The sequence below is a fragment of the Buteo buteo genome, chromosome 1 (assembly GCF_964188355.1).
Source record: "Buteo buteo chromosome 1, bButBut1.hap1.1, whole genome shotgun sequence".
NCBI classification, from domain to species: domain Eukaryota; kingdom Metazoa; phylum Chordata; class Aves; order Accipitriformes; family Accipitridae; genus Buteo; species Buteo buteo.
In genome coordinates this window covers 17,809,787-17,824,472 of record NC_134171.1, presented here as the reverse complement: position 1 = coordinate 17,824,472, position 14,686 = coordinate 17,809,787, and the positions used below count along the sequence as shown (strand labels likewise).

General features: G+C 45.8%; 1 protein-coding gene across 8 annotated transcripts in view; it reads left to right on the top strand.

Annotated features, from left to right (window-relative positions):
* Nucleotides 1-1,913: 1,913 nt before the first annotated feature.
* The window catches only part of LCORL (ligand dependent nuclear receptor corepressor like), a 100,130-nt gene continuing 87,357 nt past the window's right edge, over nt 1,914-14,686 (top strand). For 7 of the 8 annotated variants that reach the window (XM_075023683.1, XM_075023719.1, XM_075023665.1 and 4 more), the window contains exon 1: nt 1,914-2,110. In XM_075023683.1, the coding sequence (XP_074879784.1) occupies nt 1,960-2,110 (151 nt within the window). In that variant the 5' untranslated portion in view covers nt 1,914-1,959. The remainder of the gene's footprint in view (nt 2,111-14,686) is intronic. The other variant, XM_075023702.1, reaches the window with a different exon arrangement.

Here is a 14,686-nt window from a genome sequence, read left to right as displayed (position 1 = left end):
GCTGCTGCTTGCTATTTATTGCTGGCTGCCATGATGAAAAGCTGGAGGAAGCAATAGGCTGCCTTTTCACCTGCACTTCCAGTCTCGCCATTCTCAAGTGCTCCACTGAAAGGTGGTAAGGGCTCCATTCCCAAACAGCCCCGCTTCTGGTTGCAGTGATGCTCTACACAGATGGGTAGAGGGACGAATGAGTGGGGAACGGCTTCCCGTTTTTTGTTCAAAGTTGAAGCCCTTCTGCAGCTTAGACGCAGTATCACCGTCGTTAACTCTGCTCATCCTCCAGCACAAGAAAAATGTTGTGTATAGATAGGGGTGACAGGATTCTTCCTAGCATTGCTCCTTTGGCCCTTATGGGGGAGGGAGGGGAGAAGCAAGGGTGTCTTGTCTTTTCTATGGCCTCATTAAATCCTGTTTTCTATCACAACCTGCAAATGGGCACAGAAAATGCCATTTCTCGCTGAAGTAACACTGCATACAGAGACTGTTCTGAGAAGGGGAGCGTGGGGGAGGAGGAGGCACTCAGAGATGCACCAGGATCTGAGAAAACAGCAAGCTCTTGATTTTTCTGTCTGGGGAATTCAAGACTGCTAATCGCTCTCTTGTAAGGCATGGGTAGCAATTGTCACATTAGACTGGTGCTGAGGGATGTCTGCCTTGTGCTGGAGTCTGGAGGTAAAGCATGAGGGTGGCTGCGTGCAGAGCAGCAAAACCGACTGTCCAAGAGGTTGTCAGATGCTCCAAGTAATCCAGTCTGACGTTTGTGTGTTAACTTTCTTGCAGTTACCTTAATCTGACTTTAGTTCTGAAGTCATTCATAGGTTGATAGCAAGCTTTCTCAGGCGTGCTCCCAGATACTGAACGAAACCGACTTGCTTCTAGTTTCCATGCTAGCCTTTTCCAAAGGGGGGGTGGGAGGTAACGCTCTGTTTCGCGTGACGCCGGTCCCCAGCACACCTCCCTGTCTGGCACTATGTGATCAACACCCTTAGGACGAGCAGGCTGAAGGCAGAGCCGTTAAAAGCAGCCTGGTGAACCGAGCAGTAGTTTGGAGAACTTTGAAAATCTCCCGACAGAGCGAATTCGGCAAGCGACCTGGGAAGGCGTAGCGTTGTGCCTTCCCTCGCGCGACAGCCACGTCCACGCAGGTGGTGGAATAAGGGATGGAAGCAGGGGCGGACTGCCATGATGGGCAGCGGCTCCGGGGGGTCACGCGTGGGGGTGGAAGAGGCTGCAGTGGGGACGGTGGGCCACGAGCAAGCCCCGCTCCGAGCAGCGCCCGGGGCAGCGCCGTGGGACGAGGACGAGACCTGCGCCGGTGGTTGAAATCCTCTGAACCCGGAGCTGCCTCCCACCGAGCTGCGGTGCCGGGAGGCGTGGGGCGAGGGTCGCCCCGCGGTGCTGGGGCTCAGGCAGCGTGGAGCCCTAGGAAGGGCCGCCCGGGGCGGGGGAAGGGGAGGGGGTGTCTTCCCGGTGGGAAGAGCTTGGCGGGCGGGTGCCGTTCCCCCTCCCTCAACGAACTACAACTCCCGGCGTGCATCGCTGCTGCCCGCCCTGGCTGGGCCGGAGCAGGTGGCGCGCTGCCCTGCGGGAGTTGTAGGCCGGGGGGACCTCGATGGGAAACGGGGCGGTGGCGGGGAGGGAGGGGGGGGTGGTGTCCGGTTTCGGCCCGGTTACCGAACCGGCCCGCTGCCCGCGGAAAGGGGGAGGAGGGGGGGGGGGCTGGAGCCCGGGAGGGCCCGCGGCGGGGCGGGGGCGCCGCGGGGAGCGGGGACACGTGTCCGTCACCCCGCCAGGCGGCGCGCGCTCCCCGCCCCGGATGCTGAGCGGGCGGGGGGGGGGAGGGGGGGCGCGGGCACGCTCTCGACGAGGCAAGAAGGGGGGGGTGGGGGGGGGGGGAGGGAGAGGAGCCGGGGGAGCGCGCGCTCGTATGTAAATGAGCGGGCGTGAGGTCAGAGGCAGATGGAAAAGGGAACAGACAGAATGGCCGCCGCGGCTCCCGCTCCTCCTGCCGCCGCCGCCTCCCAGTGCCGGAGCCCCCGCTGCACGGCGGAGCGCAGGGGAGTCCGCCGAGAACTCGACTCCTGGCGGCACCGGCTCATGCACTGTGTGGGTAAGAGAGGGGGGGGGAGGCGGCGGGGTATCCCGGCCGGGGAGGGGGGGCGGGCGGGAGGGGGAGGGTAAGCGGCGGTGGGGTCCTTGAGGGGAGCGGGGTGGCGAGCCGGGGAGCGGGGGGTCTCGGCGGGGGGAGCGGGCGAGGCGCCCCGAGCCCGGCTCTCTCGGGTGGGCGGAGGGGGGGAGCGGGGATGGAGGAGCGGCTCCGGCGGCTTTCTTGGAGGGCGGAAGCGGAGACGGGGTCTGTGGGGGAGAGCGAAGGTCCTAAGCCGCCTCCAGGCAGCGGAGGGTGGGTGTTGGGGCTTCGGTTGGGGCCGCTCGGTCCCTCCCTTCGCCGCCGACCGAGACCCTTTCTCGGCTCGGGTCCTTTTGTCTCGGCATCTCGTCGTTGGCGCGGCGAGTGCCGGTGGCTGCCCCCCTCCTCTCCTCCTCCATCGCCAGTGCCTGGGGGGCGGGGGGGGGGGGGAGCCCGCCTGTGTGTGAGAGCGTGTGTGTGTGTGTGCGCCTTTAAGAGGGAGCCGCTCCTGCACTGACGGTTGGGATTTGAAGTTTTCCCTCCCCCCTGGAAGTTGTCATGGCGACGGCAGTTCTCCCCTCGCCCTCCTCCTCGCGCCCCCCCCCCCCCCGGGGGGCTGCCCCGGTGCCTCTCGTGCCGCGAGGGTCCCCCCCCGGCTCACGTGACTTCCCCGCGTGTCTAGGCGGGGGAGCGCGGTCCCTGGCGGCCGCCTCGGCGGCGTTCCCGCGCGGGCAGAGCCCGGCCGAGGCGACGGGCGGCGGCGGGGGACGGAGCCCGGAGCCGCTCCCGCTCCGCCCCGGCGGATACCCGTGCCGCGGCGGCCTGCCGGCTTAACGGCTCGCGCCTCTGCCCTCGCTTCCCTGCCCCTTTCCAGCGGGCAGGCTGCCCGCCTTCAGCGCTGGCATGTGTTACGTGTGCTGCCGCCGCCGCGCTGCCACCTCAGGGCGGGGGACGCTTCGGTTGGGGTTTTTTTGTTGGGGGGGGGGAGGGGGTGCCTGTGTGTGTGTGAACACTTCGATGGCAGGAACTGCTTATTTGTAACGTTTCAACAGACATTTCCCTTCTTAGGGAAATAGGTAAAATCCTTGATCTTCAAGTAGTATGCTAGTGTCAGTACTGATCCTCCCTGATGGCTGAGCGGTGGAAACACATCTAAGATGTAAGCGGGAGGGTGAGCAGCGATTCATTCAGTGTTTCTGCCTGTGCTTGGGACGAGATCAAAGTAAGAAGTAAACACCTAACAAGTAGGTACGCTTACAATTACAGGCGATTAGCTTTGTCCGGGTTTGTGTTTTTTTATTTTTACCTGTTTTCAGTAACTTGGTAGCTGCTTCGTGCACATGTACTTCTTGTTCTTGCTCTTTTGCCCCAATAACACTTTCAAACACTCGTTATAACACCTGTGCATGTATCATGATACCTGTGTATGCTTGTGACTGTCTTTTTAATCGTTCGAGTTATAGTATGATTTAGGAAAACAATGCTTATGTGTTTCCATACACTAATACATTATATAATGCTTCTTGTGGAAAGAGTGCAGTTTAGTTAGAATGTATAGGGAGAGCTAGTTCATTGGCATAGATACTGTGACAAACTGTTAAATCTGATGGACCGATATATCTCAGAACATAGAAGTGGCCGTTCCTCTGGTTACCTGTTTTTTAATGGCATTTCAGTTTTACGTGTAAACTAAAATCCTAAAAGTCTGTTTGACAATTGATGACTGAAGGGAGTTTCAGGCGATAATGGTATGCCGCCAGATGTCTTCAGGGAACACAGTTGCACAGCATGACCAACACTGACAAGGACTGCAAAGAAATGTAATGAATGCTCCGTAAGACAAAATTCCACCATATGTTGGGTCCTCTGCTGGGCAGATCCGTTGTGTTTAGGGAACTTCTTCAAAGTTGTTTTTTGGGGTTACTCTGTTACTGAGAACTGCAAAGTGTAAAACCATTAACATAATTACTTACATTTTACACTGATTGCACTGTGGTGTTGCTTCACACTTACTTTTGTTCCAAGCAGAAGAAAACTTATTTACAATATGATTTCTTTGTATGTTCATGATGCAAAACTCAGTTAATAGAAAGGAGCCCTGAAATTATTAGGAACTGCTAAGGAGGAAGGATATTGGTTGTGGTTTAATAGTTAGTCAAGAGCTATCTCGGTTAAGAACTGTTACTTGGCATGCCTGTTGAGCAGCCCTTATCTGAGTGAAAGTGTAAACAAAGTGGCAAGAAAGTGAGTGGTCAGGATAATGGAGGTAGAGTACACTTAACAGGTTTGGGGTGGCTTGGTTTTTTTCTTTACTCCTTTGAAATTCTGTAGCGTTACCTTCTGTAAAATAACCTCTTACATTAGCTCAAATTAACTTCCAAGGTAAAAATGGTTCATTGTTCTCACTCGGCGAAGTATTCCTAAGGTTTTGAAGAGTCTAACAAAGTTAGTATTAACTGGAAGGTCTAAACAGTTGTCAAGTTGATGGCTGAAACAGTAACATGGTGGGGGGAGGAGCGGTGAATATGGTGGATTTGGCATAACTTATTTTTTCTTTCTCTGCCCTTATCAAGAATCATACATTTGTAGCAAAGTGAGAAAAATTATTTGGTAAAGTAGTAGCCCCCCAATTCTTGAACTAGCTTCCTGTCAATCCTAAAACAAACAAAAAACCACCAACAACAAAAAACTCGGATCATTCCACCTTTAGCATTTTTTTAATTAAAAAAATGTTGAAAGGTGATATGGTTCTGTGGACTATCATTTGTCAAGCATTATGTTCAGAGGGCGAAGCAAGAAAGTACAGACTCCTTGAACATGTCATATTGTTTCTGCTAAACCCTTTAGATGAGCAACTTTACTTTGATGTCTTGTATTACTTACTCTATTGATACTAAATTTGATATTTGCATGTCTGTAGTGTAGTCACTTGAGCACTTTGTAATCCTTTATCTGTAAAGGAGTCCTCATCCACTTACTTTATGGAAATGGTAAACTGAGCCAGGGATAACACTTCCAAGACCGTGATTGCTCAGCTTGAGGCTCATGGTCAACAGATTGTTCATATCCACAACAGTGAGACAGAAATAATGCTCAGCTGCCTGCAGTATACTGCTTGCTTGAGGGTCAGTGATGGTTAGGGGGGGGCCTCTGCACGAAGGGCTTGATTGCCGAATTGTGTGTCAAAACCTGTCTACAGATTTGAATGCTTGCATGGGCTTCAGAATTAAAAGCTTGGGTTTTGCCAGCCTATATGTTAATTTGTGACCTGCAGAATATGATTTAAAGTCTCAGGTCAAAATGTTCAAGCATTTAAAGAATTTGAGAAGAAAAGCAGTGATAAAATTTCACTGACATTACTGAGAATTCTCTTGCTTGGTATCTAAACATTTGGAGGTACAAAAGACTTCACATTGTAAATGAATGGAATATATTCACAGAAATTCTAAATAGGTGTTCAGTATAAAATGGCTGTTCAGATGGTAGTCTTGTGTGTGTTATGTTAAGCACTAACATTCCTCAGATGCCTAGACTTGTGCTGATGGATGTACCTAACTCTTGCATGACAATCAGAGTTCAAAACTAGATCCTCTTAGAAGGCACCTGAAGATCTTGATTCTGTCAGTGTTGTTGCAGCATGCATGATACGTGCTAACAAGTACTCTTTATAGCAGCGCTTACTGGTATGTTTTGTCCTAGGTATGGTCTTTGTGACATAACTCACGAAATACCCTAATTCACTTTCTGTGTTTATGGAAAAGCACCAGAAAGCTCAGAGTTGAAGTACCTAATTTAGCCAGCAACTGAGTTCCATGGTGGTTTAAATTGCAAGATATTTTATAGAGGTGAATATTGGAATGGTTGAAAATTGCTCTTTGGTGCTCTTTGGTTAAAACTTTGTAATGTGAATTGGTTAAATGCATTCCATTGGATTGAGAGGCTTTGGTAGTATGGAGCTATAAAAGTCTAGCTTCATACTGTGGTCAGCCTTAAGAAAAAAGGGTTTATGCAGTTTTTCTAAGCAGCCATTGATCCCACTGACCGATTTCATTTGAACTTTACAGGTAGCATGATTGCAAGTACATTGAGTCCCCACATGAATAGGCACAGAGGAGAGACCTAGTAATTCCTGGGGTGCAAGAAAAAGCTTCAGCATGAGGTGGTGCTTTTTACTATGTTATCACGGTATTCTGTGGGTAAAGCTTGGAGCAGTAACTTAAGGCTCTTTAACGGAAAGTGCCAGGTAACTCCAGTAATGGATGTTGTAATCTTCTTGGTAGGGCCTTGCATTGTATTGTTAAAATATAAAAGCCTCATTTTCACAATGAAAGTTTAAAATAGTATCTCAACTACTTTAAAAAAAAATAAATATATTGCTGTTTGGGGGGAGGGGAAGGGTAGAAGTTTTACTGTTCCTCTGCTGCACCTCAAGGGCACACACTTGACAGGAAATAGCCTCGGTATTACTTTCTTATGAAAACTGAAATTTGATCAAAGTGAAAATCCATTTCTGTATGCTTCTGAAATCTAGCCGACAAATATTTCTTTGCTCTTGTATTTTTTTCCAGACTTTTTCCCCTCTAAACTAGGATGTGTTGGTGCATCTAATTCTGTTTTGATGGATCTAGACTTAAAATATTTAAAAAAAAAAAAATTTAAACTTCTGCTCCTGCTTACTATTTTTGAACAAGCTGTCTCTCAAGTGCACTTTCCAGGAAGAAGAATTCCCCCCCAAGCAAAAGATTTGTAGCTACTCTATTTGACATTATCTCCACACTTGCAACACTCCTGCATTAAGTAGTTTATGTCTTTATTCCCACAATATGCAGAAGTGTTCTCACTTTTGCTGTGGCTGTAAGTATTTTGCAGTAGGTTAGTGTCACTTTTTTTTTGTAATACTGCTGCGGTTGCAGGTGATTTTCCATGGTTGCTACAGTAGTAGTAGGAGAAATAGTTATTTTACTATACATCTGTAATGTTCTTGTCTACTAGTGATTGTTTTGATGGCTTGATGCTCTATTACCTGTTAAGCCACTAACAGACTGTATGCAAGAATGACTTCAAAATGATACTTGCTTTGAACTGTTTTGCTTCCTTGGCACTCCAGCTTCTTTAAACGGCGAACAAGCTTGCTATGGCCGTAGTGCCATCATCCAATATGATGGGCGGCAATACTGCGGTAAGGGGTTCCTGTGGATCTGTCATGCTTCGAGCTGTGATGTGAAACTCTTGGAGTGATTCCAGTGTAAAACAGATCAAGGAAGTAATTTCAGTGTTACTGCAAATGTTGGAAGAGGAACGGGGATTAAATCTAGATTAGAATCACAGCACAGGTTCACAAGCAGTGTTTGGTGCAGTGGGGGAAGATGGTATCGTGTAAGGGAATAACTCAAACTAGTATTAGAGGCAGGTGTGTAAGTCAGCATTAGTGTTGAACACTTATTATGAAACCACAATCTAACAATACAGTAAAGTGCCATCTTGCATCATCAAGTCTCACAGAACTCTCACCAGAAAGGAGAAATCACACTCCTGACTGCATGCTCCCGCTGCTTGTGTTCCTGCATCAGCACTCATTGGACCCCTGTCTGATCTGTTTTAACTCAGTAGATGGTCAACTGTCTGTTGAGAGGAGTTAGGGGCTTGCAAAAAAAAAAAAAAAAAGTCTGATGGATGCTGGTGCTAGCACAAGGACAGGGGTGGAACTGTGTGACAGAAGCAGGATAGGTAATAGCAGAAATAAGCCATTGGATTGGTTTAGCTGCCCGTGGCACTGTCAGCTGCCTGGAATGGAACATAGTGCTAAAAGTACCATCCTGATTTCCCCTGAACTAAGCAGGTTAACAAAAGAGGAAAAAATGGTCAGTGTGTGTATATATGTCATTGGAAGTTGCTGTGGTATATGTATCACATTGACTGTCTTTAGATTGAAACAAGAGAAAACACATGGGGTTTGTTTTGCTTGTGTTGAACTATCATTGTTTCAAATATGTAGTGTTAAATCAGCTTCTTTTCCATGTCCTCTCACAATCTGTTTCAACTAATCAGCTTTTCTCTCAGAAGTAATTGCCTACTGCTGTCATTATGTGTTTTTGAAGGGATTTCTTATGTTTGACTAGTGAGATGTTTTTACTTGGGGAAAACTACAAGAAAAGTTAGAGTAATGACACTCAGAGGCTTAGTTTAAAGGGGGGGGGGCAGTTCTGTGCATCTAGCACTAGATACAGTACTACTAGTTCACTGATCTCTTGTGAACCTGCAATTTTAAAGATGTATGGAGCATAATTTTATGAAAGACAGAACTGTACCTGCTACAGACTAATCCATGGACTGTGTGGGATGCAAGCAATGCTTTGTTTGAATTCTTTGCACTTAGAACAGAAATGTGTTGCAGAGCATGCAAGTAGATATACGTATCTTCAGTAGTGTTGATAAAACCGGTGACTATGTTTTTGGTGTTCCTTATGTTTAGATACTGGTATGTGGAAGCAGTTCAATTTTTAAGTGTTCCAGGAACTGCTGTAATCTTTGTCAATGTTTTTAGGCATGGCTTGAATTTTCTTTTTGTATGTTCTTATATGGTAGCTGTTTACTTTTTATGTGGCTGATAGTGAGCTGAGAAATTTAAACTCTGATAGCCTTTCTACATTGTAGGCACTAAAAGCTTCCTAAGCTGGAACTTGTGTAAACTGAAAATGTGGAGTATAGATATTGTCACTGCAACGCAGTTTCAGTTCTTCCCTTGAATTGGTATTCAGTAACTAACTGTGTCCTGATGCTTGAGGTTGGTAACTTTAGGGGTTTGGGGTTGGTTTTTTTGGGGGGGTGTTTGTTTTTTGATGCATAACATGATTTTGTTGTTTTTCTTTCTGGACTCACTGTACCTACCTTCATGATTTATGTCAACTGGTATGAGCATTCATTTATTAAACAGCTCAACAAACTAGACTGTAAAACTAATCTAGCTTAACACTAACCTAGAAAACGGGGTGAGAAACATGGCAGGAGGAAGAACAGGAAAGAAAAGGTCAGATCTAGTTTAACTTAGATCAGTTTCCTAATCAGGTTTACTATGTACCTGCATTTTCTCCTGAGTCAAGTATAAGTAGCTTTACTGTAGAGAACAAGGCTTCTGTTTTTTTAGTAACTGCCTATTTTAACAGCAGTTTTGGGGGGGTTTGAAGTGAGCTGGAAACTAAGTTGGCTGAACAGCATCCTAATCAACAAGATTGTTGACAAGAGCAAGAATACAGTACCACTGACGATAACATCTTTCCGCTTGTTCTCCCTTTGTAGTGTGTATTGGGTTTGCGTGGCAAGGTTTTGGTAGTGGGGGGGGTTTACAGGGGTGGCTTCAGTGAGAAGCTGCCAGAAGCTTCCCCTGTGTCCAACAGAGCCCATACCAGCCGGCTCTAAGATGGACCCACCACTGGCCAAGGCCGAGCCCATCAGCAACAGTGGTAGTGCCTCTGATAACATATTTAAGAAGGGAAAAAAAGTTGGTGGCAGGTACAGAAATGGCAGCTGAAGAGAGGAGTGAGAACATGTAAGAGAAACAAGCCTGCGGACACCAAGGTCAGTGAAGAAGGAGGGGGAGGAGATGCTCCAGGCGCCAGAGCGAAGATTCCCCTGCAGCCCGTGGTGAAGACCCTGGTGAGGCAGGTTGTCCCCCTGCAGTCCAGGGAGGTCCACGGTGGAGCAGATATCCACCTGCAGCCCGGGGAGGACCCCATGCTGGAGCAGGTGGGTGCCCGAAGGAGGCTGTGACCCCATGGGAACCCCGTGCTGGAGCAGGCTCCTGGCAGGACTTGTGGCCCCGTGGAGAGGAGCCCACACTGGAGCAGGTTTTCTGGCAGGACTTGTGACCCTGTGGGGGACCCACGCTGGAGCAGTCTGTGCCTGAAGGACTACAGCCAGTGGGAAGGACCCACGCTGGAGCAGTTTGTGGAGGACTGTCTCCTATGGGTGGGACCCTATGCTGGATCAGGGGAAGAGTGAGGAGTCCTGCCCCTGAGGAGGAAGGAGCGGCAGAGACAATGTGTGATGAACTGACTGCAGCCCCCATTCTCTGTCCCCCTGTGCTGCTGGCAGGGAGGAGGTAGAGAAAATCTGGAATAAACTTAAGCAAGGGAAGAAGGGGGGGAAGGTGTTTAAGATTTGGTTTTATTTCTCATTATCGTACGCTGATTTGATTGGCAATAAATGAAATTAATTTTCCCCAAGTCAAGTCTGTTGTTTTGCCTGTGACGGTAATTGCTGGGTGATCTTTCCCTGTCCTTATCTTGACCCATGAGCCTTTTGTTATATTTTCTCTCCCCTCTCCAGCCAAGGAGGGGGAGTGTTAGAGCTGCTGTGGTGGGCACCTGGTGTCCAGCCAGGGTCAACCCACCACAAGTGGAACTTGTCTGATGTAACAGTGAACTGCCCTTCTGTTTTAAGCTAGTCGGGGGGGGCCTGCTGTGATTTTTGTTGTTGTTGCTCTGGATTGTTTTTCTGTTAGTTGAGTCTCCTGAGCTGTCTTGCTATGGTAATAAGTACTAGTAGTTGTATAAGGGAAATAAATTGATCAGCATGACATGCTTCTATTATTATCAGATCAGTATATGCTTTTGAGGAGCTGTATTCCAGCTACTGGCAAGTAGCCAGGGCTTGTACTGCCTACAGCTAAAATGGGAAAAATTAGTACCTCTTCCCCTTATCCGCCCTCGTATTTTTTATTTTTCAGCTGTATTATATGGGTGTTTTGAACAGCTATAATGGATCCCTTCTTCTTGAATACGACTCAAGTATCTGGGCTTCAAACAAGGTTGTTATTCTAACCTTTAGAGTTTAGTGTGTTTATGTAAAGTGTAGAGGTCAGCCAGAGATTTGTAGACTTCACGAACTTAAAATTCTTCATCCCAGTTAGGACCACTGTCTTTTATGTCATTCTTGAACCTTGTTCTCTTCCATGTGCTTGGAGGGAACTTTGGTAAGATAGGTTGGAACATTGATAGAGGTTGGAACAGAACTGAATTTGTGTGATTCACATGTCCAGTATCAAACTTCTGAAAAATAGGATGGTATTATAAATTTAGCTACCATACATACATAAGGAAAAAACAAAAAAAAAAAAACCAAAAACAAACAAACAAACAAAACCCCAACCTTGTTTAAGGCTGTAAAGCTGTTATGTGATATATCTTCCCCCCCTCCCCCTACTGCTAATCTACCACTTTATCCTTCCATCCACTAAAGGCATAGAGAAGCCAGGAAGAAGGGAGGAGAGAGTAGGGAAGGGAAGATGGATGGTAGTGGCTCTGCCTGTAGGGGGGTAGAAGATGTATTACAAAGAGTAGAGGGCTCTGAATCTGCAGAATTGCATTGAGCAGTAGGGGTTGAATTCCTTTTTATGAGGTGTGGTCAGCAGCATGTGACTCTGCAGATCAAAGACCCATGTGTTGGGTTGTCATCTTTCTTTTTATTTCCACTTCTGGCACAGACCAGGTTCCTGTGTGGTATCTTGGGAAGCTGGATTAACCCCTTCTTAGATAAACACTTTATTCTTTGCAAAATTCTTGTGGAGTCTCAGCTGCTGCTTTTAATTGTGTTTGGTTCTCAACATCCATCCACAGGCTTGCATCTCCATAGCAGCATGTGTTGTAGGAGTGAGAGTTGGGTAAATGTTGCTAGATGTGAATTTTTTTGAAGTCTGTTGGTAAATGAAAGCTCACTGAATTTGTGACCTCTTTAACTATGTTCCTCAGCTTTCAGTTTCTGTATGGCTTGGTAGGGTCCTGCTTTCCCGTTATGAGGCATCCTAGCTTTTGTGGCACCTAGGGATTGATTATTCATGTTTAAAGAGCTGTTCAGTGGAAAAATTTGTTGGTTTGCAATGTGTTTTATTCTAAAATGCTACTGACTACTTCTAAAAATCCTTAATTTTCAGATTATAAATACTTATCTTCCTCATTCCACAGTTCCTAGCTTCTTCAAATCACATTAATTAAAAGCTAGTTAAAATCTTACATATGAATAATAGCTCTCACCATCATAATTCCATTGCTTTATAAACTAGCTTTAGTGCATTCCTAGTCTGCTGAGCCACTAATAGGTCAGAGGGCAGTGTAATTAATCTAGGGTTGAATATGCTGCTGCTTTTCATAACTACTGTCAAAAATTTTTGTACATCTTATTTAAAAGTTTTATTTTCCATTCTAAAAGCACTGCACCATTTCATAATGCCAGGTTAAAATACTACTGGTGTGAAACTACTGGATATCTTTTGATTAACGGAACTAATATTGCTGCCGTATATGATGTAGATTGTAGAAGACTGCCCCAAAGGATTCCAACTTGTGATTGCAGCTATCAGTTTGGCTCACAGAACAGAGAGCGTGCCACAGCAAGGCCCAGTTAAATGTGAAGATTTGACTTTACCTAAGTGTAGCTATTAAGCCTCCTAATCTGAATATGGGGGAGGATTATCAAATGGCTACTGCTTCGTGACCTGTAGTTCAGATGTAGGTCATTCTGGTGTTAGCCATCTGATGAGGGGGAAGAAAAATAGGATCCACTGCTGCCTTAGACTGCTCTGTATAAGGGCTCTAGTGCTAACTGTGCCAAACTTGGTCTCAAAAGTTTGCTGTGCTACCAGCTGAATAATGCAGTGACTGTGGAGTTACCTGTGATTCTGGTTCATGCTCCTTCAATTTTCTTATTCTTCCTGGACTACCCTATCTCTCCATCCTTCAACTTTCGTAAGCAGTCATTTCCTATCTTTGACTTCTCCTTAAAAATACCCATTTGTCTTTACTTCCAAACATTTCCTTTTATTTATTGTCAGTGACATGAAAACAATTTTTACAACTTCATCTGTCTCCACAAATAGTTTTCTCTCAGCTTTTGGTTTTTATATGTTTTTATATGGAGTGTCTTTACAATTGACTTGCATTACACCACAAACATGCTCACCAAGGCAAATTTAAACTTTCCATCTTTTGGTCCAGGAGACTTATGTGATGTCTTCCTCCAAGTGTCTAATCCCATCTGTTTGTTTCTGTATGTACTCCTGCTAGATATGCCATCTCGTGGTGCTTGGGGGAAAAAGGGTGTATGCATCTTCCTACCACCTTATTCAGGAAATGTCAGTCTCTGGCAATCTTGCCAGGTCAAGAAGTCTGCTACCTTGTCATTAGTCTTTCACATACTAATCGGTAGCCATTTGGAAGGACTTAATTGTTCTTTTTTGGAAATGGATCCCAAACTCATTCTGGCTAGAAGTTAGGACACTTCTAGCCTTAATTTATCCCCAGGTTTTTATGTATCGTGGCAACACTGTCCTTTAGGGTTCTTCCCTTCTATTTTTCCTCTTTCCCCTTCCATATTTATTCCTATTCAGATATTATTGCTTATTTAACATAGTAAAAACTGAGTGTTAATGGATAATGAGCACTAGTGACTCAAAAGTTGCTGTAGTGGATTTGAATTTTAAACAAGTAGTTCACAGACAAGTGAAAAAAATGTAGCTACAAATGTACAAGCTTGTGCAAGCTGTTAATAGTGGATATTGTCCAAAGTTTACTGTCTGCATTGTGGTACAATCCCAGTTGCAGTGTAGAGGCTATAATAAGTTCTCTGTTCTTGTGATCTGTTTGAGTATTTTCCTTTCCTCCTGTTCCAGTTTGAATGGGTTCTACAGAGTCATGCTAAACAGTATTTCAAACAAAGTATAGTCTGGACCATGTTGAGTGGGGGTCATAATAATCTGTCTCTGCATCATCAGATAAGAACAGCTCTGCTAAATCAGAGCAAGTCTGTGTAGTCTAGGATTTATTGTCTGCAGCCACTGGTGGACTGCTAGGAAAAAAAATAATACGTAATGATATATCTGAAATATCTTCCAGCCATCAGTGACACTTGTCTTGGTCCTTGGGAGAAAAACAGTTTTCTTTGGTTTTATAACTGATTTACTAGATTTTCCTACCATAAGTTATTGTTGTGTGGGTGTGTGATTTTGCAGCAACATAAAGGTTCGGTGGATCTCTGGTGTCCCCTGGTTATGTTTTTTTAATGCGACTCTTCTGTTTGTCCTAAAACAAGAATTGGAAGCACCATATGAAACCATTACTTAAAAAAGGCAAGGGATGGCAAAGGTGGTTCCTATTCATGTGGTTTTGGGGTTTTTCCAATTATTTTTTTTTTTTCTGAAGACCTGACCTATCTTCCCTTGGTCATCCCCCAAGCTGAAGAGTTCTTACATGTTCTTGTAGAGAAGCTGTTTATTAAATTCGATCATTCTTCCTTCCTTCCTTTCTTGTGTTTTCTTAGTTCTGCTTTCTTCTTGAAATGGGGAAACTAGAACTACATGTATTCAAGATACACACTGATGTGTGATACAGGTGTATTTGTGTGGTGATAAATCAGGGAACAACACAGAAGATCTTCCTTTAAGAAGTCAAAGCATTTCACATGCCTTTACAGAGTTCATCCTTTTACAGAACTGTGTATTCAAAGCCCAAGATAAAACTTGCGTGATAAGTCAGTTAAGAGCCCATTACTGTCTAGGTAATATGAATA